We start from the raw sequence: 27,794 nt of genomic DNA on the forward strand, positions 1-27,794 counted from the left end.
ATCTTAAGACAATCAAGTGGTTCAAAACACAGGGGTCGCGCTGGCTCAGGCTCAAACATTTAACTGAAACTGCACATTACATTTCGCTAGTTCCAAAGCAAGCTACTATAACACCTTTGCTTGGAGGGATAAACCTCTTACCTTTCGTAGCTATTCGAACACACTGAGTTTTGGTTTCCTGTTGAGAAGGGAAAAGTAAAGAAAATACAGTCAGACCATGTTTGTTTTCTCCTCTTTCCCACTTTCRTAACTTAGCCCTAGATGTGGTGGTCAAGTGGGGAAATTGAACAAAGTGGCTCGGGCTTCAGGGGCTACTAGTGAGCTAGGCTGGGTAATTTTGCCTTTTACAAAAGGTTGGATGAAACCTTTCTAGACATTGATCTGTACTAGCCAGGATAATGGTGGGGAGAAAAGGTTCAGTACAGCCCAGACACAGCAAAAATACAGATAGTTCAAATCYGGTAGAAATGATACCCATCTGAACACAGAGAAAGGGAGCAAGGGAGAAAAGGGGAGAATTAGTGATCCTATTTATACCGTGGCACTGAAACTCGGAGCCAGCGCTGACCTCAAACGCTGCTGTGCAGGGAAGAAGATACATTTGTTCAGCACTGTGTCCGAACAAATTTGTCTTGCTGCATCCAGACCGCCTTGAGCGGAGTCACCTCGAGCACGGCCGCAACGCCCTCCCCAGTGCTCCCGGCTTTGGTGTTAGCTGAGAACCAGCTCAGGTAGCTCCTCACATGCCACACAGCTAATCTACAGCCTATGTAATTTCCCCCAGAAAAAAAATGACTGTAATGTGCTTCGAAAGAACTTGCACATGRAAAGGCAATTTTTATATATTTTACTCTTTTTTTTTTTCCCCTCCTTCAGAGGTTTAGGCAGCAAGTGAAACAAATCAACAGAGAAATGATTTTGTTATGCACAGTGGAGGCAAGTTGGAAAAAAAATAGGTTCAGTCACAAATGGGTTTTCTCATCTTTCTGTACAATGTGTAATCATTTTAAAGGCAAACTGAAATCACATAAGGTTGCGTGAGAGGGTGCAGCTGCTGCTATATTAGATCATTCTAACTAATATTAGCACAAAATTAGAAAATTGATAATGAAAGCTTCATTCTATAAAAAGTGCTCCCTTCAACCCTCACCCTCCCTAGCAAGGCATSCTCGTATACATTTCCTGGGATCTCTCTCGAAGATTGCTGTATAATAATTCAAATATATCTATGATGTTTTGTAAACAGAGTTTGAAAAAATATGCAAAACTATGACTAGCGACTTAATATAAATAGTCCATGAAGATGGATTTTGCAACCTAAGTGAAAGACTTGCGAAGTTTATCAAGATAATCTTACCTAACTAGCACTGTCCTCACTTACTGGATTTCCTTATCCTGCTTGATTTAAACTCTTCCACAAAGTAAAACCCAGTTAAAGTTAAAAATAATTTGTTTCTCTCTCACCTTTTACTTCTCTGTCAAAATGTAAAAGAAAAACAGGATCTATTCATGTGTTTAGTATTTTTGCTCCCCCCTCCTCATTTGGTGCTTGGTGCATGAAACGTCTACTTCTGTACAATTTAGTCTGCTGGAAGCCAGCAAGAGCAAGAGGAATTACAGGTAGAAAGTRAGGAAAATATGATTGAGTATCTGATCGAGTATTTCCCTTTGTTTGCTTCATATGGGTCTGGGGTTAGAACTACAAATGGGAAACTCTCTCTCTCMCATCAGAAAAAAAAGTCTCCAGTGCCCGAGCAGCTTCAGGGTGGAGTTTCATTTGTTACTGCTTTTTCCCCATTCTTATTTGAGGCCTGTGCAATTTTCATAACCATAGGTATAAGGTGAGATTATACTCAATGGCAAAGCCATTTTTCAGCTGTGATTTGTTTAGCCACAGCAGAAAGCCAAGTCTAAGGGTAAAAATGGCTTCTATTTCTCTCAGATGGCTCTGGTGACTATCGCCTGCTATCAATCTCTCTGCGCATCAGGCAGCTCCTTTCTAACTTGCCTGTGTGCTTCATATTGGCACTGTTAGAGAGAAAATAGAGCAATTTCCTTCAGTTATCTAAAATATAAATCTAAAATTTAAATGTTTAAATATCTCCAGTTCCTGTGCCTGCCACCTTTTTCCCCCTCGCATATCACTCTCCCCCCTCGCCCATTTTTTATTTACGAGAGAAAAATCATTCCAGAGCAGTAGCACAGGGCTTGCCGAGTCATGTTGTTTTTCACCCCCGGAGCCCACTGCAGTATTTAACTTGCCCACACATTTTTCCCCTGCCACACGCAARCCGAATCAGCAGCAGTACTCTGCACCACATCTAAAAATGAAGCGCTAAGGAGGTAATGAAGGTGAGCGACAGCCATACCTGCACTGCACAGCAGGAGCGCAGCGGTGGAGCAGACTCTTTATGAAGGCTCTCTCAGACATGCTTGTGAGCCTGTGGTTACTTTTGCTCTTTTTTTTTTTTTTTTTTATGTTTGGGGTTAGATTCTCAAAGTTTGCAACGTCTCATTAGCCTGCTGAGCAGCCTGCTTTGTGATTATCCCATGGTAACTCAGTCTCTTGCAGCACGTAAGAATTGAGCTAAGGACTGCAGGGGTTATTTTCTGAGGAGGCAGCATCATAACAGTGACCTTATTTCAGCACCGCAGAGGACCACTGCTATGAAATGTATTAACGTCTCATCTAGTAACTGTTATTATGATATAAGAGCAATTGAAATATGAAGGGCGCAATGCCACGTKGTCACCGGGCAGAAGCCAGCGCAGGGGCTAGCGCACTGCTCGTGCCAGCATGGGCTGTGACTAATTTCCACACTCCTAATTGCCACCATAGGCTTGTCTTTGACTCCACAAAGGAGGAAGGCATGGGCTGGTGCTTACCTTCTCGACACTACTCATGGCCTGGAAGTAGATGTTGTAGCCTTTGCGAGGTGCCAGCGGTGGGTTCCAGAAGCCCTGGTAGGTCCTGTTGTCACCCACAGTAAAAGGGGCTGGTTCGGGCAGGTTGCCCGGAGGCAGTTCGGCAGCAAAGTAGTAGGGGGATCCTCCGCTAGCAGCGCTCTGGTAGGTGACAGGGATTTGGTAGCACTCCATGGCACCTGTTTCTCGCTTTGTTCGGTGCGGGTGCAGCTCCTCAACGACAATCTGGTAGGCGCTGGTGGGACAGAGGGAAAGAAGGTCTTTAAGGTCACCTGTTACAGCCACACGTCAAGTCCCACAAAAACATTACCCTGATTGCTTTGTGAAAACTGTAAAGAAAAATAAAAACAAAAAAGGTGCAGAGAAGAAACAAATGTCTAAGTACAGCAGAGCTTATATAAAACTGCTTGGGAAAGCAATGGTGTACCCATTCTCTCCTAGAACAGCAGCAGCATGAGTAGATGGAAAATCTCCTAACAACGATTTTTTTTTTCCTTTAAAGAAACGTAGGTACAAACCTGACTTTAAACTACAACAGATTAAACTCTTTGTCTGCTAATCGGAAGCATGTGAAGTTAGCATTTCCCTTTGAAATGATATTAGAGACACCTCAGCTTCAAGGCCCAACATAATGACTGCCTCAAGGCTGCGCTCGAAGCACCAATTTGCAGTTGTCATATCATTAGAGACAGAACGTGCTGACAGGCTTCCCCACCTCTTGACCTTGCCGTGGCTTCTATCTYGGCTCAGAGCTATGCAGATCTAAAGTACAAGTGACATGCTGCAATGCAGGCACAGATGGACAGAAATCTGTCCATTCCTCCGAAATAGGCTGCCTCATTCCTCTACAGTTGTCAATGATAAAATGCTACAAATTGCTGAGGCAGACGGCATTCGGCCTATTAAAACGCCATCCTACCCCCCTGCCMCATACCTATCTCCAAACGGGCCGCGGGTTGGTCACTTTTCAAAATCACCTTCTCAAAATAGAAGAGGTAATTATAATTCCTTTTGCTCCTTCAGGGGAACTACACTACAGTGATATGTTACCAACTCATTACCAGCTTTCCCTGATCCGCAGAACATACGGACTGAGAACAGGAAGGGATTTTTCAGTTTATAAGGGAAGGAAAAAAAAAAAAAAAAAGAAAAGAAAAAAACCCAGACTTTGGGGGTTTTAGAGATGGTATGTGTATACATTTGTACACATACACAGAATTTCTCATCTATATGCAGATATATTGGAGGACATTATCACAATAATCACCTTGTTAGCAGGATTAGTAAGAAAATATGCATGCAGACAAGACCTGGAGCAATTCAATTAAACTGACAGAGCTGCTTGTTTTGGTTTTGTTTTAAAGCTTCCTAAACAGAAAAAAAATAAAAAAAAGAATCAAGTTCTGGAAGTGCCACTGCGTTGCTGCAGGGAACCCTAGAGGCAAAGACAAAGATGGGCCTTCTTTCTGAACTTATGGGGCAGCGTTAAATTATTTTGTCAATTTTCTCTGCTACTACTGTTCCAGAAAACCTAATAACTGGCCTGGCAGAGATGAAGTATGATTCTGTGGAATGGAAGAAAGGACAGGAGCAAAAAATAAGATTTTAGCCTCACTGCTTTCTCAGGCTGAAAGGGGAAGCTAGCATTACCCTTTGCTGGCAACTAAAAAATTAAGCAGAAAAGTGCATTCCCTTTCAAAGTGTCCAAGAGGAATAGCACAAAATTACCTCACTTTTGTAACTCTAGTTTTTAAAAAAAATGTAAAAAAAAAAAAAAATAAAAGAGTTAGTTTTAGTTCTAGGGATCTCTGTTTCTTATAAACTGTCTGCGAGCAGAGCTGGGCTATAAAACATTTTCTGTGGTAACCTCTATGTATTAACCATGCCCCATTAATGCAGCCTGCAACAACAAATCACTTCACAATCTTTCTTTATGCTTCAAAATGAATATGCTAGCAAGAAACGTAAAAGCATCAATACTCTACAAACTTGACAGGATATAAGCTACCAAAAAAAAAAAAAAAAAAAAAAAATCGTTTCTCTTTATAATGTTCCCCAGGATGACATTACATCTGGTGTGCCAGGGACGCCTGGAACCAGACATGGTTAAAATCGCCGCTCCTGGCCTGGGCAGCCAACCAGTTCAGTTGTACTGGGAACACAGGCAGTGTCTTTACTCCAGCCATTCTACAGTCGTTTTCTTGTGCGCTGCCCAAGGGCTGGGACTGACACCAGTTCTGCTCTCTGAGGCGCCAGGACTGCAGGAAACTCTTCATCTGCAATATCCTGCCAACTTCCACGAATAAAGGCAGCAGGGAGAGGGGAAAGACGGGGCAACATTTGTACGGGTCTGAGACAGCCATCCCCTGGAATATACTGGTCTGTCGTTCAGCTGAAAAGCTGAGATTTACCACGGGTTCAAAATCAAGCTTGTCACCCTTTCCATTTTATAGGGACAAAATGAGGTAGCCTTAAAAAAAAAATGTTTGAGTATCTCTTATAKCTCTTTAAAGTCTGAAACAAGCTGAAAATAAAAGATGAAGCCACTGAGAAAAAGTAAATATTAGACAARTCTCTTTTCATACAATTCTCTGAAAATTTTGCAAGATTTTCTAAATCTGACAGAAATTGTATGGTACAATTTTAAGCAGAATGCCTAAGTAAAATGAGAATGTTCCAAAATTCTTTTAAAATGGAGCAATTTCCATAATCTAAATGCAATCTCATTAAAAAAAAAAAAAAAAAAGTCTTCCAAATGAATGCTTTTTGGGTCCTAAACTTTAAAACACTACAAAATGTGGAAGATGAGAAACAAATACACCTAATGTTAGCTATCTGCAATTATATTATTTTTAGTTAACGAAAGTATCATTCATTCTAAATAAATTTTATGTTTCATAATTAGTAAAAAAAAAAAAAATTCAAAGGCTCCAAATAGGTATTTTTAAAAAATTACATGCAGTATTGTTTAAATAAAAGGAGAATCTAGCCTCTTTGGAAAGGGACTCTGGCAACATTTTTCATGCACCCATTATATGCTAATAAGGCATRCAGGAATACAATCATTTATATAAGGGGACCTTTGTGATGACATTTGCTTAAATCCATTTACTAACACATTAGTGGTTTCAAATCAACACTGTTGCTCTATCTACACATAACAGTATTTAGCAAAGGACACTGCTAAAGGAAGATGTGAAAAAAAATGAAGCCGAACCTCTTAGACTTCACCGAAAGGAGGAACAAATGAGAGAGAAAAAGAAAGAGGGAGGGGTGGATGACTGTTTTTTGTTAGATGACTGTGAAAAAAATCTTGAACTATTGTAAAGAGTAAAACAAATATTGGGACCCGTTACATAAATTGTAATCCTAAATTCTAAAGAATTGTCTAAGACTGCCAGGAAAGTGGAGAAAGTGTTGAAGAATTAGGAGGCTCTTAAGTTGAGATTTGGCATGAATAAATTACTACTTTGATGTCAAAATGTTTCTCTTTACTTAAGAAAACCTGCGCATGACCTCTCTATTGATCAAAATGATCAAGAACAACCTAAATAGTTCCTGCCAATGAATCTTAATCCYTTTTCTTGCCTCCATAAAACAACAGGCTTTCAAATGGACACTGCAATGGTGTCCGTATTGAACAATATASATATTGTTCATATATTAGCCTTGTTCTAACTAGGCTGTAATTCCAGAGGGAGATTTCTTTCTTCGTGTACAGCAAAGATGCAGCATCCTCTCCTTTGACATGTGCCAGACTGACCAACAACCCAAGGTACAAGCTGAACTCCTGGAGGTCCAACTGACCACTGTGTTTTAGATTTTCCCAGCCATGGTCCGCATAGTCAGGCTTGTCGTAAAATGAAAACAGACTGAGTGTGCATTCAGAGTCATAACAAGCACATTCCCAAACAAGGAAAAAATATTATTAAAAAATCATTCTAAAATAAYTCATGCTAACATTCCGAACTAAGCTCTTCATAATTCATATATGCAGTAGAATTTGAAAGCAGGATGCACAAGATTGTTTTGCTGGGGCTCCGTTGGGTTGCTTTAGAAAAAATGCAGTGACAAATCACGTTTTCAAAGGAATCACTGATGCCCCTGATGAGGACTTGCTCCACTAGATTGATAGAGGCACAGCACACGCTTCGTGATAAGCCTGAGCCATACACCTCAGCCTCCCTTTGCATTTCTAGCTTGTAATTTGGTTTGAAACTTCAGGAGGTCATAAAGAAAACCACAGATTGCACACTAACATTTGACAGGCGAGATATGATTATCGTCTTGTTTGCGATCGTGGTGACAGTGGCATGGAGTGCCTTAGAGAAGAGAYTGACAGCCACCCGTAGCTTTCATGCAGGTTAAGGAGCATCAGTTTCCTGGGAGCTGTCTTGATGCAGAGGTACAATAAAACCTGATCACAGCATAATCCTGTTTGTAAAAGCAAAATAGTATCAGACTACAAGCTTTCTGTTTGTTTGTTTGAATACAAGCCTACTGCTATGAGACAAAGTGAGCCTTTAACCATCTACAGCTTAAGGGATTAGAGGCCAAGGTACAAATAAACCTCTTCAGTAAGCCAGCTYCCTCAGCTTGATGTTAGAAACCAAGATTTGAGTCTCTTCTCTACTCGATCACAGCAGCAGGCATGGAGATGCATTTCCTCCCACCTTCCTTGTAACGTTCCTTATGATGTAAGGACAGGCATGTTGCAGAAACACCACTGGAATGTGGCTGGAGTAAAGTTTTGCTGAAACTGGTCATAAAGTTTAGTGAAAGCCATAGAATCAATTCAGGATTTCAGTGGGCTTCATTTCTTTACCCTATGGAGATGCTGCTGAAATGTAATGGACTGCAATATACATAACGTAAGCAAAAGGGACAAGGTAAGGTCCTGTGCATTGACCCGGAGCATCCTTCTCCTTTGAAATAAAGGATAAAACAGCTGTTGGTCACAGGCTTGATTTTCAGAATCTTTCTACATTAAGATCAGTTTTTAATGTGAAAACCAGTCCAAACCATGAATGATTTGAATGAAACTGAAACCAGTGAAATTGGCTGGCTTGCTTTTGTGTTGCTTCAGTCAGATAGAATCCTCAATGTGAGCTACAGATTTTAATTTCTTCATTCCATAATTACTATGACATTTGTGCAGAGAAAGAGAGATGACTTTATTTTGATGAGGAAAGAAAGGTTTCACACAGCTATTGATGCACATTGGTTTAACTACTCATTTAAAAAACAACCTTTTTATTTTGCGGTTTGGCTACACTTGTTGACAGCACTAACGCACTATATGCATTAACAGCATTTGGCACTGCTCTGAAAGAGAAAACTTTTATACTGCTTTGCTGCTTTTCTTTTTTCATTTAAGTATGTAAAAGGCATATACAAACTGCAACTTTATACAGTATCTGCCTGTCATATATCATTTCAGTCCACTCTGCTCTGCTGCTGAAAAATAACCAAAAAAATCTTTCCTAGCTGGCTTTGCACCCAGGGCACCCAGGGCTTTGCACCCAGGGCACTTGTTATGAAGTTCACAGGCTAGTAATGTAGAACAGAACTGTACTGTCTGTGTATTAAGCATTACTCTCTCCCATTTTTATACTAGAGTTCAAATCTTACATCTTTGGTAAGAAATACATCATTCTCTTTTCCTTCTTAGTGTTAGCTAAGTATAAGAATAATGCTTTACTGAATAAAGTGTATTTTATATATAAAATGAATATGACTSTGAGACTAACAACTCATGAGGGTCATAACGTATCTCTGATTTTAATTCTGRTTCCTTTTCTGCATACAGTGAACCCCTTTCCAAATACTGTCTGAAGAGCATCTCCATTATATCAAGTTTGTGGCCTCCATGATACTCTGGACAGTCCATGGTGGCTCTAGTTTAACACAGAGATGTCCACTCTAAGCTAACTGAGTACTAAAACTACTTGCAAATTCATTTAAGAATAAAGTTCAGCTCTCTGGTTATGATGTAGGATTTATTTTCTTGGCCTCTGCATATTAGTAATTTCATGGAATCTCTTGGGAAATGGTTAAAGTGCAGAGAAAAGAAAGACAGATACATACCTTTTGGACAACATACTCAAAACAGTAGTTACTCATACTCTATGTATATTAAACTACCAGATAATTGTTAATTCACAGATCTTTTTTGCTGCCTCCCTTCATCTCAAAGACAAAGTGAGGTTGTGTGACTGAGGAGGCTGTAAGGAAGGTGCTGAGATATGGGGTGTCCTGGTGCAGGTCTGCTYTGCTGTCAGTGACTTGCTGGCAAGTAGAGTGGAGATGCCAGAGTCTAGTGACATCCTGTCACTTGACCAGTCTGTGACAGACACCCGCCCAGGGCAAAAACCTGGGATGGGGAATTCACCCACTTTGGTCCTGATTAGAAATAGGCCGTATATTTCTTGGATGGGAACTGTTTGGAATATGGCCAGGAGCTATACACCTGGACCACTTTAAAAGCTCATACAGAAAAKTAATGAGTTTAAGCAGCTGCATGACTTGGGAGCATTTTCAGATCACAGGACTGGTTGTACGGCACCAGCTCCACACAAACTCTTGTTTAGGAACTTTATATTTATATAAAATATATTATATATTTTATATAGAATGCTATACTTTAGCATTCTTCACACCAAACAAAACAAGACAAAACAAACAAAATCCTCCCTCTTGGGTAATCTTACATAAACTAATGATACATAGGCTCCCAAATTTATTTATGAATATAACAATTCAATATCTCCTATAAAGGGGATGAATGTGGATGATCACTTAACATGAAATAAAAATAAATAACTTTGTTATAACTATCATAAGACTCTCTAAGATGAAAGCTCCTTATGCTCAAGTGCCTGTGTACTCAGGCACCTKAAAATCTGAAATGTTGACCTATAACACAATGTAGGGTAAGCACAGAAAAATGACTATGGGTATGTCATACTCAAATGTATGATATCCAGGTAAAACATATAGAGCTGTTAAYAAAAACAGAGATCAATTTATTTTCCTATATTTTTAGGGCTTAGGCACGTTACTCAACATCAGCTGAGACATAAGTGACTTACATAACACAGGATGAAATGCATTAGCCTGTGTTTCTCTGAAATGTCACAGGCTAAGAGCATGAAAATGTTCCAATACTCTGCAGTTAATTAAGTCCCAATTAATGTGTCCTGTGGCTGAATCTTCCTGATGCAGTGGTATCAGCAAAACATAAAGGGAATCAAATAACATCATAAACATTTTTCACTAACAAGTAGAAGTAAAGAACAGGATGTGGATTATTCTCTGCAAACAGAATTAAATTATTTCTCARTAGAAAGCATAAAGGGAAAGACTCCTCAAAGTTAACATAAATGAAACATTTTAATATGATTATGAGACACGCCAAATAAAATTTAATAGCTTGCTACGTGATTTTTAATAAGAAGTAATCCAAGAGAAGAAAGGTCAAACAGTTTGTATTCATCACTATTATTCTCCCATTTCTTCTAAGTTTCTAATTTTCCAAACATACATATACGCTATAAAATAGCTGATCTGAAGTCCTGGAGTGGAAATGTTATTTTAAAATCCACTTTCTGACAAATACCTTTCAACCTCATAGTGACAGCATGAGAAAGTAAAATGAAGTGATAATGAATAGGGGGTGATCCTGGGACCCTTAAATCAAACAGGAAAGACAGCTAGGCGATTCAAGGCAGGAATAGCTTTAAAAACCATACAGAACATTCTCTTATTAATTTCAGGTCTATTGGTAGGCTCAGTCTAGACAGGAATAACAGTAATGGCAAAGGAATATCACTTGGAAGCCTTATTTGCTGCTAAGCAACATGGGACCAAATGTAGAATCTTTAGCATTTTTTTACCTGATAGGGGCGCCTTTGGCCTGTGCTGGTCTCAACAGTACAGTTATTGTGGTCGCAGTTTCATTGAGAGATGCATCGACTCCTTCATAATCCGGTAAGGTGGGAGCTGATTAAAGGCGAGCGTGAAGGAAAAGAATGAGAAATCAGGGAAATCATTTGGAATTTTCATGAGATTTTGCTTGTTCACAGAACTGTACAAAGCCATGATTTTCATCAGATATGTCATCAGATTCATCAGATATCGGTCTTTTTAACGATTTTCCAGGCACAATGTTTCAGTAGCGCATAACTGAGGCTTTGTAAGCAACTGATAACCCCCCTCTGACCTATCCCCACTCAAATCATTAACCTATTAAGCTAGACAGTTTTATTCAAGAAAGATAGAAACAGAGGAGGTGACTGCAAAGGAAAAGCTGAAACAATAAAATCCCATTTTTGCCTCTTTCTGTACACCTTTCAAGCAAGTATAGGCACTGTTTCCAAAACCCAACTCCACTTCCTGCATTTTGGATTCCCTAGTAGTTTAGGCACCTTTTGTGTCCCATTTTAGCTGACAAGAGAGACCAGACCAATATCTTCTAGACTGCAGCAGCACTAGGCAGTAACAGATGAGACACAAAAGGATAAAAAGATCCTTTCATGGGGTAGCCTGTTCCCAGGCCCATTTCTCCATCCTGTTCTAACCAGAGACCACTGATCTGTTGACAACCCAGCCAAGGGTCTTAAACAACCAAACAAAAAAACAACCAAACTAGAAGCAGTTCAGAAACTCATTCGCTAGGGACAAGGCTGTTAGGTCTTCAGGGCAGCACTATTTGTTTTACGTTGGATGGCTGGGGTAGGTGATAGCTTCAGCTACCTGACTTTGCTGTAGCAAGAYTGTTGCAGCCCTTAGTGGTAACTCCATTGCTAATGTCACCTCTGGCACAAAGGAGGAAGGAGGATATTCTGCAGTTCAGAAAATAACAGATTTCTGTTGATTGCTAACTTAAAGATGTTTCAAAACGTACTGCATTTTTAAACACGTGGATGCACTCTTATAGTTTGTTAATGATGCCACTGTATTTAAAATGAACATTAAATAACTTTACTAGCGGGTTGTCAATCATTTAAGCCATAGTAATTTGAAGATAATATATCGATAGATAAAAGAGCAGTGAAAGATTAAAAGCAGTGCTTCATTAGTCCTAGATCTCAGACAAACAAAAATATTGCTCTTATTTCAAGGAATCTTATTATTAACAGAATTTGCAATTATAAATTACTATTTGCACCACGGTCACTGCAATCATGGTAATCACTTGCAAGTTTGGTTAAAAGAAATTTCTTCACTCATTAAAATAAAAAGTTTCCAGAAAATCATAAATTGCTTTGTAGAAAGTATCAGTTGTGCAGAGTGATATTAGACAACAGTTTGTCATAAAGCAAGATGAAAAATAACCGGGTGAATTTCAGATAAGAATGTCATAGCCCACTTTTAAGTTTCTCTGCCATTAATTGTATTTTAATACAATTAATACGGCCTCATGCTGTGTCTGGGAAATGTAGCAGACTGGGTTCTAGAAATTCATATCAAACATCCAAAATTTCTGGCTGGAAAGAGAGGACATATCTAAGGAGATAATGAATACACTGCAACCCTAAGTAATCCAAACATGTAGAGGTGCTTATTTCTCAAAACAGAGATAGGGCTGCCMACAGACATGTTATCAATATGTTACATAGTTAGAGTTTTCCTATACAGTTTTCAACTCCTGATGTTTCCAAATAGTTTGTCATCTAGAATTTGATGTGAAAAAAAAAGAGAAACTCCTGATAAAAATCAGAATAAAACACTAGATTTCAAAATAGTCTAATAGCTGAGGAAAAGGAAATGCTAGGGTTTTTCTTGTTTGTTTGTTTGTTTTGTGGAATGGGTTGAGGGAGGAAAACCTAATACTCCAGATGGAATCCTGCAGATTGTTCCAGGCAGCTACAATCATAGATTTTAATTTGTTGTACTTTTCAATTCAGGAAGTTGCACTTTCAGTTTTCTCACATTTTGGTTCATGTGGAAACCTAATAAGGTGAGTATGTCATTAGAGTTTCCCACAGGAATGCTAGATATATTCCAATACACTATTAATCTCTCTTTCTATAAAGATTTAAGTCTCATTATGGTAGGTAAGCAGCAAATTAGCATGCTTGGTGCTGCTCATGGTTTTAAATGACTTCCTTCTCCACTATCTGTCAAGTTCTGGAGTCATCATGTCTCTCCATCATACCAGCACAATCTCTAGATATAGCACTGATTTAACTACTGCTATCAATTACTTAAGCTATCGGTTTATTCTTGGAAAACAGTGGAKAAATTCAACAAAATAAACTGTACTAAAACATTCCACATGCCTTTTGTTTCCTGAAATTTTCAGTACATTTGTGTACAGCATCAATCTTGGTGCACAAATGTACACACTGCTTTGTAAAAAGTATCACCTGTGCAGAGTGACACTAGACAATTGCTCTGCATAAAGCAAGAAAATGAATAAAAGCATGAAGAGATCTCTATGAGTCTGATAGGAGATTCAGACTTCCTGCCAATCTCCTCAATTACAGCTGCTTGCTGTTAAGTGGTGTCACCTTGAGTGAGTCAGTTCATTTTCTGCATCTCTGCAAAACAAATCTAGTACTTAGTAATTTATGGAGTGCTATAAGGCTCAATTAGTTAAGGTTTGTAAAACACTTCAAAATCTTTGGATGAAAACAGAGTATTATACCAAATCAAACATTTGAAAACTATGGGCTCACAGTTTCCACTTGGTGATTTCCTAACTCCTGTTAGGAAAATCCACTCAAAAAAATTTGGTAAAGTTAAAACTATTTTCAGAACACAATGGAGCTTTTTTTTTTTTTTTTTAAATCACCTTATTTTTCAAGCTTTAGCAAAAAAAAAAAAAAAATTGTAAAATCAGTGAAGATTCTCTCCTCCTCCCACTCTTACATTTTCTATTACATTTTCTATTTACTTACCTGAAATGTTGGTTGTGACATTGATTGTGGTTGCTGGTCCGAACCCCTTGACAGTGCTCGCACGAATAAAGAACTGGTAGGTAGTGCCAGGGTGCAGGTGTGAGAAGACGTGGTGCGTGCTGTTCCACAGCTTTGACACAGTTTGTGGTGGTCCTGCGACTGGAACTGCAGGGTCAAATGATCGGATACTGCTGTAGCTGACCTGTGGAAATGATAATTCCTCCAATTTTGTTGCAGTTTTGGTCACAGTATGATTATGTTAGTTAAGATGGAAAGGAGATAAAAGTTATATGTTCACCTAGCTATGCAGATATCTTGGTGATTGGTCCCTAATCTGTTCTTTTGAAAAATGTTTCCTTCCAGTCTCCTCCACAGGTCCCCAGGAGACTCATACATTAAATACTTTTTAAATAGAATACATGCGTATGTTTTCTTCAAAATTGATACCTAAATATCTTTTTATTTAGGTAAAGCCTAAAAATGTAGTTTCAGATTTAATCATTATCTTACTTTTTGTGCAACCTTTCCCTCCAACAAACACATTCCATAGATCATGGCTGCCATGGCTTTGGAAGGTTGTATATTAATAACACAGGCTTTTAAAATTAGCATCTCACACATGGATTGTAACATTCGTTACACTCAGATRCTAAAGCTACTTGACAAGGTCAGCCAACATTTGCATCGTAATTATGAATTTWGAAATCCTAGTCACTAGGGAATTCCAGTCCTCTCTAACTGGTAGCAGCATTATCATTTAGCAGCATGCCAACGAAGTGCAGACACCCACCATGAGCCACCCTTCTCCTGCTCACAGCTCTACTGCACGTCCAGGGGCACTGCTCCTACCTCGTACTGAGTAATGATGCCATTCGGATCCATGGGTTCCTTCCAGTTGAGGAAAATCTTATCTTCAAAAGGAGTTCCCTTCACCGACTTGGCAGGGATGGGGCCTGGCACTACAAGCAAAACAAAACTTCAGTAGAATAGGAAATTCAAGGGACAGATCATCTAAAGAGATGGCAGCACATCCTATGAAAACCAAAAGCCAACACGGATCAATTCTTATTAACATCCATTCGCATGTGAAAGAGAGGGGTAGAGGGTATGAAAATGTACATCAAAGAGGTTTTTGTCATTCACCGAGCAGAGAGAGCATGAAGTTGGAGTGTTATCCCCAAATATGGTTTTCAAAGACTTTATGCAAAGTCAAAGCTTCTTCTACTATTGCCAGGGGAAATAGTTCAGGCTAGATTATGACTTTAGGTGTTCAGGGAACATCACTGAATTCTGTAATAAGCACATCTAAGGACAAGGACTACATGGTTTTAAAATCCTTTTAAAAAGAAAAATCAAAGGTCAGGACAGCATATGTTATACAGCATCTTCCAAATGAGAGAGACACTCACAAACAGTTTCCAGCTACCTTGCCTTATGATCTGTTGTATTAAAAAGAAATCTTTGTTTAGAGAGGGGGGCTGGGAGTGGAGAGAGCGTGGCAACTCAGCTGGTACTTTCAAGGACTAAAATGTTCATGCGGCAGGAGGATCAAAACTGCTTACTTCAAACCTTTCAAATAAAAGCTATTTTCAAAGCTTTGAACTGAACCACATTAAGATGACCCTACTTTCTTATTGTAATGTAACCGATGTCCCTGGTGTAATAAAAAGTTTAAAATGTCGGCTCAGGCTCCCTTGCCTGAATGATTCACAGTACCTGGGAATCTCATCAGCACCAGATGGGAGCACTTTGCTAACTCCTGTTTTAGCTTACAAAATATTTCTCCCTGTACATATGGCTCCTTTTTAATCACAGCAACTTGCATAGATTTGAAGGCATACATTTTGAAATAAAAGGATAAAACTTAGTGTTTAAAAAAWAAATAAATAACAAAACCCCCAGCATAACAAATCCCTTTCTACAAAAAATCAAATTTCCCAGACTTGTAGTCTTTCAACCTCTATGTCACCTCTATTTAAACATGGAGACATATATTTCTCTTCCTTTCTTAATTAGTTTATTTTCTTTAATGCAATCTTCACTGAGCTTCACACATGACATTTCCTAGCTATTAATTTTCAAAGCATACTGAACTTTTACAAAGAGCAAAAATAAATAAAAAAGCACTAGATGAAAGGAAGCGCAAGGCACTGTATTAGCAGCACCAAGGACTGAGTGGTCTGTCCTAGCAGTAGGATTTATTTCCATGTGCAAGAAACTATAAATGATGAGCTGACCCCTGGTACAAATAACATAATTTGGTACATTAATAATAAATTCACAGAGGCAAAGAAGCCCACAAGTAAACAGATGAGAGCTTCGCAGAAACTGCTCATCCATCTGTCAAGCAAAGACTTGGGAGAAGCTAACTAAAATCACACACTGCTGTTCTGCTTCAGCGTAGTGATGCTGAGCAGGTACTGGGTAAGGGCTGATAAGGCCTGATATGCCTGATATGACAGCCCYATTGTGCTGGTTGCAGCTCCCCTGTTTGCCTCTCTATACCACAGCCGAGGTGTGGATATTCTCCAATGCATGTACATTTTCCCCAGAGGATGGRCATGTGTTTGCATGCACCTGCGTGTGAGAGGGCATACAAAGGCATTGGGACATACACACATAATATGGCAGTCGCTCTTACAACATGTTAAACCATTTGAATAAAAAAAAAAAAAGCAGCTTTCTCAAAAACCCACAAAACATTCTGTGTGTGTTGCTTTTTATTCAGCTGAAACTGAGTGCAGGGCTGCATGAGTCTTGGAGATGCATGAAGGCTACATTTCTGTCTAAAGATCCCAGTGGGAGAAGCCTACAGGCTCATCATGTCGCAAGACCGTGTACTCTTCCGCACTATAAAATTCTTTGCTTGTGGCAGCTGCAAAGTTAAACTGCCTGGAACTACACGATCCCACTTAGTTTCATGCTTCTCTTCCCACTGGCATAAGAAGGGCACAAGAACAAATGCTAGCGCAATGATGATCAGCTTGTTGGCAATCCCAGGAAAAATAAGGTCACAAAGTAAAAGAGAGCAAATGACCCAAAAGAGAGAACAGCAGTTCCCACATACCTCACCCTTACCTCCAAGTTCACCAAAAAATGAAGCTTGAGATCAGCTGAAACTATTCAAGAGTCCTATTGGAATTACAAACAAAAGATCAAGTGCCTCSAGAAGGGAATGAAAAGATTCTGTTTAGTTTGAAGGAGACATTTTGGCAGATGTGAAATTTCTTCCTCCCTCCTATTCCTCAGTTCAGCCCAAGTAAAACTGCCTTTTATTTGAACAACTTTACCAAAGGGATTCAGGGAAGGGAGGAAAGTGAGAAACAGAAGCAAAGGAACCTGCTCACAGGACACAGCATCTGTGGGCAAGTGCATGGACTTACAAGCCAGGTTAGTCCAAGTAATACCCAAGYTGCCACATTTGGTTTTTTATGTCTTTGACTCAGGGCCCATATTAGTTACACAGAGAAATAATAATAATAAAAAAAAAGGGTTAAAGCATMAAAAAGAGAAACCAACAACATAACCCTTGGGCAACATTATTTTGAAAACTCCAATTGACTCTTTCCACTTGGGTTGCCATTCCCATCTATTCCTGAAGACTCCTGGAGGGACCCTAAGGTCTCAAGAAATACACCAAGCTTCATCTTTCAAAAGCCGTGCTAAAAGCCTTCACTTTTCTATAATATTTAGCAAGCACTCAGGTGACAAACAGCTAGGTAAATGTCCTCTTTCTTTTGCTAACAGCTTCCAGAAGCCTCATCACAAATAGCCCAAAAGTTACAAACAGCTTTCCAGAGTGCTACACATCTGTCCCAAGCCCCTTTGGGCAGCTATGGTACTGCTGAGCTGCCTTGCCAGCTACTTTCTCCTTTCAAAGCAKCTCTCTCTTCAGCCCTTGTAGTTCTGAATAGGAAACACCAAATTAACACACGAAAGACTATTGCGAGTGTGTATTAAAGTGAAGTACATAACCTAAGATTCCATATCAATGGCCAATTATCTGAATAAATGAAAAAACACCAAAAATATAAGTAGCTTTTATAGGAGTCAAAATCTAGGCTTCTGACCTGTGAGCCATTTCTTTAAAAAGATTCTGGTCTCATTGATTTTCTTTCCACCTACTGATCTTACAAAGTGCACCTCTCCACCTCTCAGCAACACTAACAGGGCATGCTCTCCCTTTGATAGGTACTACTCTGTGTTAAACTTCCTATAAGTCAAGATTTACACATATCTAAAAAAYGAAATCAGTCAGGCAGGTTTAACTGTATGATGATTTTTCATGAGAGTTTGAACTTAAGTAAGAAATTTTTTTTCCTAAAGAAATATATATGCATATGATATATAACACATACAAAAATAACACAGAACAAGTTCAAAGGGAATTTCAGTAGGGATTTATAGTGAAAACATCACAAGCCCTTCTTTCATGATTTACATGCATCTCGAGGGCCCTTTTAATGATGCTGTATATTTGTATAGCGAAGAGCTGATAATCTTTTCCTCTATGTATGTGTACTATGGCAAACTTTTACAAATAGTATGCATAATAAAGTCCCAATCCATCAATCTGACATTAGACCAATTCATTTTAGAGCAATATTTTTTTGCATTATGTCATAGCCACAAAGAAATTGTTATTCACAAATAGTGTCACTTAAAGCTTGTACTGCACTAGCTTAAGAGGGAATTTATATTACAGAACATTACTTCTGGAAGAACAATGTATTAACTGACACCAAACACTATAAAAACGGATTTATATTGCTTCAGTTTTCCTGCTACAAAATAATGAAAGTGCATGTAAACAGAGTATTTTTATTATTATTATGCACTGTGAAAGCCATGCAGAGTGTTATTACACTCTACAACGAAGGGTGTATGGAGATATATGCATCATTATAGTGGGAAAAATTCCTTTGTGGTACTCAAAAACTGTATCAGCAGGAAGCTTACAGTCCTCCTTTTAAGGTGGATGTTCAGTTTGGGGAGAAGGTAAAAGCCAGCCTGTTCTACTGCTTAAGTGTTACAAGCAATTAAAATGTCTCACCATTACACAAGCTCTTTCCGGGGTGCTGGGGGAAAAAAGCCAGGATTTACCATTGTAACTTTATGATGCGTTATAATTCTGGCCAAAAAATAGATATAAGGAAATCTTACATAATAAAGAGAATAGAATAAATTCCGGATGGCTCTGTGAGACATTAGTAGTCTTTACCATAAGAATATTTATACTGAAGGAGGTCATAAAAACGAGTTCTTCAGAAAACACTCCATTTACACCATYTGCAGTGGAGTACTCTGCTATCAAGAAGTAAGCAGACTGAATATTAATGGTGTCCCTAAGCAGATATAGGGGCTTCTCTGCTCTCCGTACACGCTGGGAAGCTGAGGCTTCCTCTCCCATAGCCAGCCGCTGGAGATGGCAGTGCCAGAGGCTGGCAGCGAGGTGGGATTGAGCCAGGTTGCCTGGGCACAGGGAAGGCCCAGAGCAGGCTGTGGCACCTGGGGACACTGCCCGAGTCCATCAGCATTGTGCGATGTTATAACGTGCCCATCAAAACCTACCCTGACTGGCTCATGCCTGCGACTTTCCAGGCTGAAAGACCTTCCATACAATATGCAATTATTATTTTAACTAATATAGCTGCTTAAATTCTTGCAACCAAACTATTAATGAAGCTAAATGACAGTGGTTAATTAGTCTCAGTGGTGCCAGGGACTCACCACAGATAATAGTACAAGTGTCAAACAGGGATAAATCCTTCAGGTTTGGGTTTGCTGAATTCCAGGACTTAATCACCTAAGCCTGAAAGGAGATTTCTGTTTAAAGCTGCTTCGTACTAAATGCTGGCTTCTGTCCTCCTCATTCCTGGAATTTGGACATGTTTGGCCATTTAGGGACAAGATAACATTGCATACTCATAAAATGGCAACCTTATGACTATTATAAAAATTCAATTCAGTTCAATAGCTGATGCTGTTTCCAACCGGCACACAGGTTCTGAATATTGGTAATTAGTAGTAGGCACATGCATAAACCTTTATTCCATAGCAAACTGCTTAAACAAAAAGCCAGTAATTCTACCTATTTTCAGGCACTGTTATATCAAACACACCATTTCAAAAAAAGAATTTCATAAGGAGTATCACTTCTTCAGCTGTAAAGTGTCTAATATAAGTGTTTAACAGAAATCAAAGTATGAAGTTGTTTCAGCCAGTGTAAATAATTGTGTTACAGGGCCAATTTTCCCTGAACTATTAATATTAAACCTAGCTTGTATACCTAGTGTATACATCACTTTTAAACAGCTTATTTAATTTGTTGTTCATTCAACGACACTTTAAAATATACCTCTGACTGACTTGAGCACTAATAACTTCAATATTTTTCTTACTATTTTTTTAACTCATCTATTTAAATGTCTTTAAGAAAAATTTGTGTATTTGTCTTAATCTGATAATGGAGGATAGCTACTAGGCTATCTCAAAGAACATCTTCTGTAGAGATCATCTTTAACATCAATGTATTACCAAGCGGATGTTTTGCAAGGCTGAAAAAGAAGAACAAATTCAAACTACCATGTGATTGAAGCAGCTCTTGACTTTGCTCCACTGTATTTTTTGTGAAGAGCTTGAGTGTCTTTCTGCAGTCACTTTTGTTCTCTCAGAATTATGCTTCCTTAGCAAATCTTACCTAACCATCTGAAAAAAATAATAATGGGGTTATTTTCATGGACTGAAAGAGAAATAGGTTATACTGGCTCATTTCTCAAAGGCAGTGGGTCATTTATGATGAGTTTCTGATTGCAGTGCTAATGATTTAAAGCTTCCTTCCTTATTTGACTATACTACTATTATTTTTTGCAACTGCTCATGACAGGTAGGTCACTATTTTCTCCTTTTTGATCAAGGACTAAGGTCAATTCCCTGAGTGAAGGAATTTACAGACAACTTAACATTGTTTTGTTGTTGTTGTTGGTTTTCCCCCAGAGTTTCAGTCATGAGTTTCTCTTTACTAACTGTATCCATATGCCATTTTTTCTCCAGTAAAATTATTATACCATATCCACTTGACATCCATGCACCTGCCACTCAGCTAGATTAGTTACATATTTTTGAGACAGTTTGACATTTTGAGAAACCTTTGGAGCCCTCCTTTACTGCAGCAGACATTCCGCCTGTTCATCTTGCTGCATTAACTTTTCTCCCAAGTGTGCTATTTTTGTTACTTTCACAATGCTACTAGTAGAATTCTACATCTATCTTTTTCCAAAGCTCCTTGAAGCATTTTTGTTTGTTTGTGCCTCCTTAGATCAAAACGTTTTTTCTACCCCAATATTTTCCTAGGGTGCCAGAACTGCTAGAAAAACCACAAAGGAAGCAATGCTTCTCACAGCAAATGCTGAGCTGAATGTGAAATATATATATTTTTTCTTTTCTTTCTCTTTTTTTTTTTTTTTTTCAAAGGGCAACTTACAGCCCTATTTTTCAAACAGAAAAAAACAGTGTTTGCCATCTATTTTCCTAGGATGTCCCCTCTTGCATCTGGTTGGGGGATATTTCATTTTCATACATTTAAACAGTATATAAGTATTTTATTTTTTTAGTTTTGACCTGCAATAGTATTTCCCCTTTCCTCTGCTGTTTGCCAGAGTGACAATGTATCTGGAATTTTCCCAGGACGATGAGTAATGGCAGGGTGGCGTATTTGGTGTTTAAAACCCTACATTTAGCTCTGGATATCTTTACACAGAGCAGAACGATCCATCCTCTCAGACACATCAGGAAGCCTCATTTGTGTTCAATGAGTGTGTCTTTTGATGCAGGCCAAAGCTCTGGTATACTTTAAGCACAGTATTGGCTACTTTTCCTATTACAAGTGAGCTTTTTTCACTTAGTTGCTTGTCTGCTGTCACCTGACAGTCTCCCTTACCAGTTACAAAATCATCATTGAATATCATGAGTTTCAGCATTTATTCTCTCTGCAGCTGACGTCTCTGGAGCTAATGTCACTATTCCTGTTAATCCAAAGTCTTTGCATCTGTTTCCCAATTAAATATTAAGGAAATACTTCCTTGCTTTAATTCTGTTTACCTTGAATTCCATCACCAAGACCACTACTACTAGAAAGAATGCCTCCAAGTTGGGAATACCCTTGTCAACACACTACCTCAGGAACGTGTGCCCGCTGCTCACTCACGCCAAGTGAGAAATTCCCTGCTGTTTGCATACTTCTTTCAAAAGGCCAGTCGTGGGTCTCTGTCCAGCACACACACCTCCCCAAGCTGTGCAGACCCTTTTCTCTTTTCCCTTTACTGAGTCCCTCAAACACTGGCAGCCTCCTATATAACACAGTATGAACAGGGCAGTGCTGGGCAGGGACAGACCGTCCTGAGTCCCTGGGCCCTTGGAAAAGAGCTTTATTCCAAACCTCAGTAACCGTGTACTCTCTCCCAGAACTGATAGATCTGTGTTTCTAATAATACATCATTCAAACATCTCATTTTYACGTGGAATACAGGTCTTCTCAAATTGCTATACTACACTTTAAAAATTAATTCCATCTATCCAAGTTAAATAAAAATGCTAAAATCCACCAAGTATTCTGAACTAGCTGTGCTCAGAAACGAGGCTATTTTCAGACTGTTTTTTCTCCTGGCTTTGCTTTCTTGCAGATATTGAATTAAATGCTATTACAGCCTTTCTTCAGCTGTCATTCACAGTGCCAAAGGTCCGATGCAGAGCTTGAGAAACATTTTCCATCCTTCTGCTGATTGTTTCCTGAGTTAATTCTGCTCCAGTAACACAGACTGCTCAGTTGTTGCTCAGTGCTCTGATGGGTCTGACCGTTTCTGGAAGCCTCCAGCCCAGATATTCAGTGATATATAGCTGTATGAACCGTATGTACATTCRTATCTGTATGAAACAAGACCAGAGATCCACAGTGTCTCACAAAAGAGGCCCACAAAGGCACAAAACCACCTGTGTTTGAGGAATCCCAAAAGCTCAAAAATGTGCAAATCTCCTTGCAGACTGCTTAAAGAGCATTTTGAGACCAGATGACTGGAATGAAGAAAGTGGAGAAGAGAAGGCGAGATAGCAGAAGGAGAGATGCAAAAAGGAGAAATGACTGAGAGATGAAGTATGGAGAAGATAGATAAAGAAAGAGAAGATAATGGCAAAACAGGAAAGACAGAAGATGAGAAAAGGGCCAGAAGCCCTCAACATTTAAATCACTTGACTGCAATCAAGTATCTCGAACAACTCTTTAAAATGGACATATGTTTTATAGGTATAAAACAGACTGCACAGTTTAAAAAAAAAAAAAAGCATCTTATACCCAATATATTCCCCAAACTCACAAGAGTCTGTTTTCAGCTCTCAAGAACTATTATAAACAGTGTATCTAAATATAGGTGCCTTTTAAAATGTATTAATTCTTCCCGGAAAACAATATCTGCTTAAAACAGTTTACTGTAGCAACTCTTGTTTATTGTGTGTGATTTCTYTTAAAACTATAAGGGAAACACCTCTGACACCAGAACTAAGTCTAGACAAATTCACTGACAGGCACTGGCATGTTAGACAGAGACCTAAACCTGCCTAGTGTGCATCATTTTCCATGAGGACTTCAAAATAGAAACAGAAGACAAAATATATGCAACCAACTTTGCTCTTGACAAGCACTACAGTAATGACCAGCTACCATCTCTGTACCTCTCACTAGATAAAGGCTATGAAAAACCAGGATGTTTCTTCAAAACACAGTTAAAAAGAAAAAGAAGGGTGTTATCCATAGACATAGCAATATTAATTTTAACTCATGGAAAATAGGAACCATAAATATTTATAATTTAAGCCTAGATACAGTAAGAATTCATCATGACATTTTTAGAATTGACTTACATTTGAAATGACTTAATGCTGAAATTTRATTTGCATGAAATGCTCTAATTGTATGTTTGTCAATAAATTCTCACAAGGTGCATCTATATCCCAGTAGTTCTCTACAGCTCCTCAAATTCTGGCTATTTAATAAGTTGTTCTCCCTTATTTATGGCAACATAAAACACATTCTTCTTTCATTTCTTCTAATATTAAATGCATAGCAAAAAAAAAAAAAAAAAAAAAAAAAAAANCATCGGACTTTAACCCTCATTGTTATCCATAAACAAGCACCTATTCTGCTCACTCTCCTCTCCTTTTTTAGACAAGTAAACACACCGTACTTGTTTCAGTTTTTTCTTTTTAGGTGTCTACACTTTGCATTACTCCAAAGGCTCATCTTCATTTTTTTAAATCTATAGCAGTATCTCTTCTCATTTTGTTATTGTCAAGATTTCCATGAAATCCAAATAAAAATTATGGAAAATGAAATGGCTCTTTACTTCCACAGGTTCAGCTCCATAAGGCTAATAATCAATATCTCTTTTGCTTCTTATCAAGAGTCATGGTTTAATCCCTCAATGTCATAATCAAGATCTATCTATTCTTTATTTTTCCCCAATTAAGGTAAATTTAATTGTCTTACAAGAAATTTTCTCAACAGCAGTTAAAGAGGAATTGTCAAAATATTATTTTAAGCTGCCAGGTATTTTCAAACAGTTAACAAATATTATATAATGCAATCTAAAACAAACTACTGCTCAAATGCATTTGGTTTTATAAAATGGAACCTTAACATCAAAGGGAATAACTAAATAGAATTTACAGAATAAATTTTATTTTCAAGTAGTATAACTAATATTCTGAGAAAGCCCTCAGGTAACACCATCACCTTTTTGGTGTCGTACTTTTGGAATGACAGGGATTCCACTTTCCTTTTTCCTGCAAGAGATATTCAGAAAGACTTGAGCTGCTCGGTCTGTTTGGGCAATATATGCAGAGTGACAGCTGAAATACTTTTAAAGCTACCCRTTTGGGGCTAATTAATACATTAATAGAAGAGAACTTCCATCCTTTGGGAGACATATTGCAACACACAAAGTCATTTCCTTCTACCTGTCTAGAATCAACTTAGACATAATTTCCATATCAGCATTAACGCTTACCGTCTTCGTCTGTCTGAATAATAGTCTCCTCGCTTTCCTTTCTCCCTTCTGGATTGGTTAAGATCATTTTGAGGCTGACRTTGGTGTAGGGCGGCAGGTGATCCACGACGTGCTGCGGTGCTTTGGGATCCATGTCCAAGCAGTCCGCCTTGCTCTCGTTGTGCCCACAGAAGTAGTGGTAGCATATGGTGACGTTGAAAGTGTGGCACCGCGTGATGTTGTAGCCCAGGGACTCCCAGTCCACGGCAATGTGTCTGGCCTGGATTTCAGCAATCTTCAAGGTTTTAGGTGTTCTCATAGGCTCTAGAAAAAGGATTATAATGAAGAAAAGTGTAAAGTTTCTTCATGCTTGCGCTGAGCTGTAAACATTATGTGATATGMAGAGAAACATAGAAATAAGAGACACTCAACAAACATAAACCGACTACTCGAAGAAGTATCATGCTTTGTACACAGTACCCTGAAGGAAAAAAAGAACAGTGCTACAGTCTAGATGCTTTTATTTCATTCTTCTCCAGTATTTCTTGGCAGGTTTCAATCAGTGCCTAAGACTTAGCAACAGACTTCTCAGTATCTACTAACAACCCCCAGCATAACAATTCATAACAATTGAGAATATGGATAGCAGGTGCAACAAGAGTGACCAAGAGGCCACCCAGCTATCAGCACTAGCTCCCCTTCTTGATTTCTCTGTATCTCCCCTTAACTTTTTTTTTTTTTTTTAACCTAAGTAAATTAGATAATACATTATACTGGTGAAGAGCCAAGATTCACTGCACCACGATTTATCACATCACCAAGTAATGCTGTATGCTAATTACACTAATTATGTTACTAAACAAGCAGTTACAAAAATGATGCAGATTAAATTGATGTTTATTATTTTAGTAATAAGGCAATTTACCCAAGCAAAAAATCTCAGAAATATTACAAAAATGTTTTAGGGTATTCCCATGRTATCCTGCCTTCTCTTGACCCCTATAACTCTGCCTGGACTTTGCTCAGTGCTGGTGGTTGTTGAGCTGCTACCCAAGTTCAATTGCKCTCTATGCTTGGATTTCCACTAGCAGAACATGTGATACTCCCCAAGGTGTCATCAATCTTTCGTTGTCTCTGTAGCACATTCACTCCTCATGCAAGACTAACTTTTATTGTTGAACTTAATTAAAATGATTACACAATGAAAATCATGACCATGACTATATATACTGGAGTTTCACTAGAATTATGCCAAGAGAATGTCTATATCCTGCTAACATATACTTATTTGCCAGAGAAAATAAAGCCTGCTAGGTACAGCTTTAGCTTTGTGCCCTTGACAGTGTGAGGTCAGTCCAGTCGAGATTATCCAAGCAAGTGAAATAAAGGATTTCTCTTTCTAGGCTTAACTCTCCTGTGTAACTTGCATTTATGAAATGAGAGTCCCAACCAAGCTAACAATCAGCCAAAAGCACAGATGGTATCTTAAAATGAGGAAATGTGAATCGGTGTAATCTATTCAGGAGGCAGTTTTCAAGACAAATCACAAACATTTAGTTTCAAGCACCAAAACAGCTAAATTCTAAAGATAGTATAAAGGTATTTCTAGAAACACATGGCTGCTAAGGATTAAAAAACGTGCTTGTTTGTTTCCATGATCAATCCTTTTCTTTCTGAATTTTGAACATGTGTGCTTCCTTTGCCCTTAAGTGCTAATTAATCATATACATGAGGAAAAATACAAATGGGAAAAAAAAWCAGACTTCCCAGGCAGAAGCTTTCTGAACATATTGTGTATTGTGACAATAGAGATCTGAAGCTGAAAGATACCTCTGAATAGGTCCTTGAGAGATAAGAGGCATGAAGAGAAGGAAAAAGAAGGTATTTAATAGATGGAAAAAAATGGGTGGTACTTTAGCAAATACAGACAGAGGTGTGTGGTAGTCACAAAAAAAGGAGCAACACAGTAGGCATTCTGAAGGAGCTGATAAGAGTCTTCAAATGGTGTTTCTTTAGTCACTGCTAGTGCATAGGAAAATAAAACAAACTCATGTTTCAGAGGAAGAGCACTACTGAACAGGAAGAATTTATCTTTTTTTGAAACGAATGACAATAAAAGAAACAGAAAAAATGTATCTTTTTTTTTGTGAAACGAATGACAGCAAAAGAAGCAGTTACAGTTTGACGCCTAGAAGAGTAAATATATCTCCTTTACCRAGGAAGCATTGTGTGGTATACTTATTTTTCTTTTTAAAAGGGACTGATCTTTCATTGTTGAATAAAAAGTTCCCTTTTTATTCTACTAATCCATGTTATGCTTCCAACCAACACTGTATTATGGACAGAAATATAACTCAAATTTAAAATGTATTAGGGATTCAAAACTAAACATAGTACAAGCTATTTAGCTGTAAAGTTTTAAGCTATTATTGTCTTAAACTTAGTTTCAAGAGTAACTGGAAATGCACCAAATTTCATCCCACCTCCTTCATGTCAAGACTTAGCATGGATTCCCACTATACTGTACAGGATTTAAAAAAAATTTTTTGCAAATTTTACAAATGTGTCACAGTATCAGAGGAGCTATGAAAAAGCATCCTTTATTCACCTGTCAGAAAGGAAAGAATGAAAGAGAGAATGTGATCTCACTATCCCWTAACTATGCCAATCTTTGGCAGAAATTAAACAACTTATGTAACATTGAGATGGTAATTAAAGTCTGCAGAGTCTCTCAACAGCTTCCATAAACTCTGCCAACTGTCCCACTGCTGCTAAAATGATGCTTTAAAAACACAATTTTACCCCCGCCTTTGGGCAACATTCATCTCAGGGATCTCCTGAGGTAAAGTCCAATTGTTTTAAACCACCCTACCACAMAGCCTCCATCTGTAAGACTTCAGTAGAAAGTAATCTCCCAGTAATTATTTTT

At 38.4% G+C, this 27,794-nt stretch overlaps 1 protein-coding gene across 6 annotated transcripts in view; it reads right to left on the reverse strand.

Annotated features, from left to right (window-relative positions):
- The window catches only part of PTPRK (protein tyrosine phosphatase, receptor type K), a 293,985-nt gene that overhangs the window by 66,403 nt on the left and 199,788 nt on the right, over positions 1-27,794 (reverse strand). For all 6 annotated transcript variants that reach the window (XM_026044058.1, XM_026044053.1, XM_026044054.1 and 3 more), the window contains exons 7-12: positions 24,887-25,189; positions 14,679-14,788; positions 13,830-14,031; positions 10,821-10,926; positions 2,887-3,160; positions 142-178 (exon numbers count right to left, since the gene is read on the reverse strand). In XM_026044058.1, coding sequence (XP_025899843.1) covers positions 142-178; positions 2,887-3,160; positions 10,821-10,926; positions 13,830-14,031; positions 14,679-14,788; positions 24,887-25,189 — 1,032 coding nt within the window. The remainder of the gene's footprint in view (positions 1-141; positions 179-2,886; positions 3,161-10,820; positions 10,927-13,829; positions 14,032-14,678; positions 14,789-24,886; positions 25,190-27,794) is intronic.

The sequence above is a fragment of the Nothoprocta perdicaria genome, unplaced genomic scaffold (assembly GCF_003342845.1).
Source record: "Nothoprocta perdicaria isolate Ctin4 unplaced genomic scaffold, notPer1 scaffold_349, whole genome shotgun sequence".
Lineage (NCBI taxonomy): Eukaryota > Metazoa > Chordata > Aves > Tinamiformes > Tinamidae > Nothoprocta > Nothoprocta perdicaria.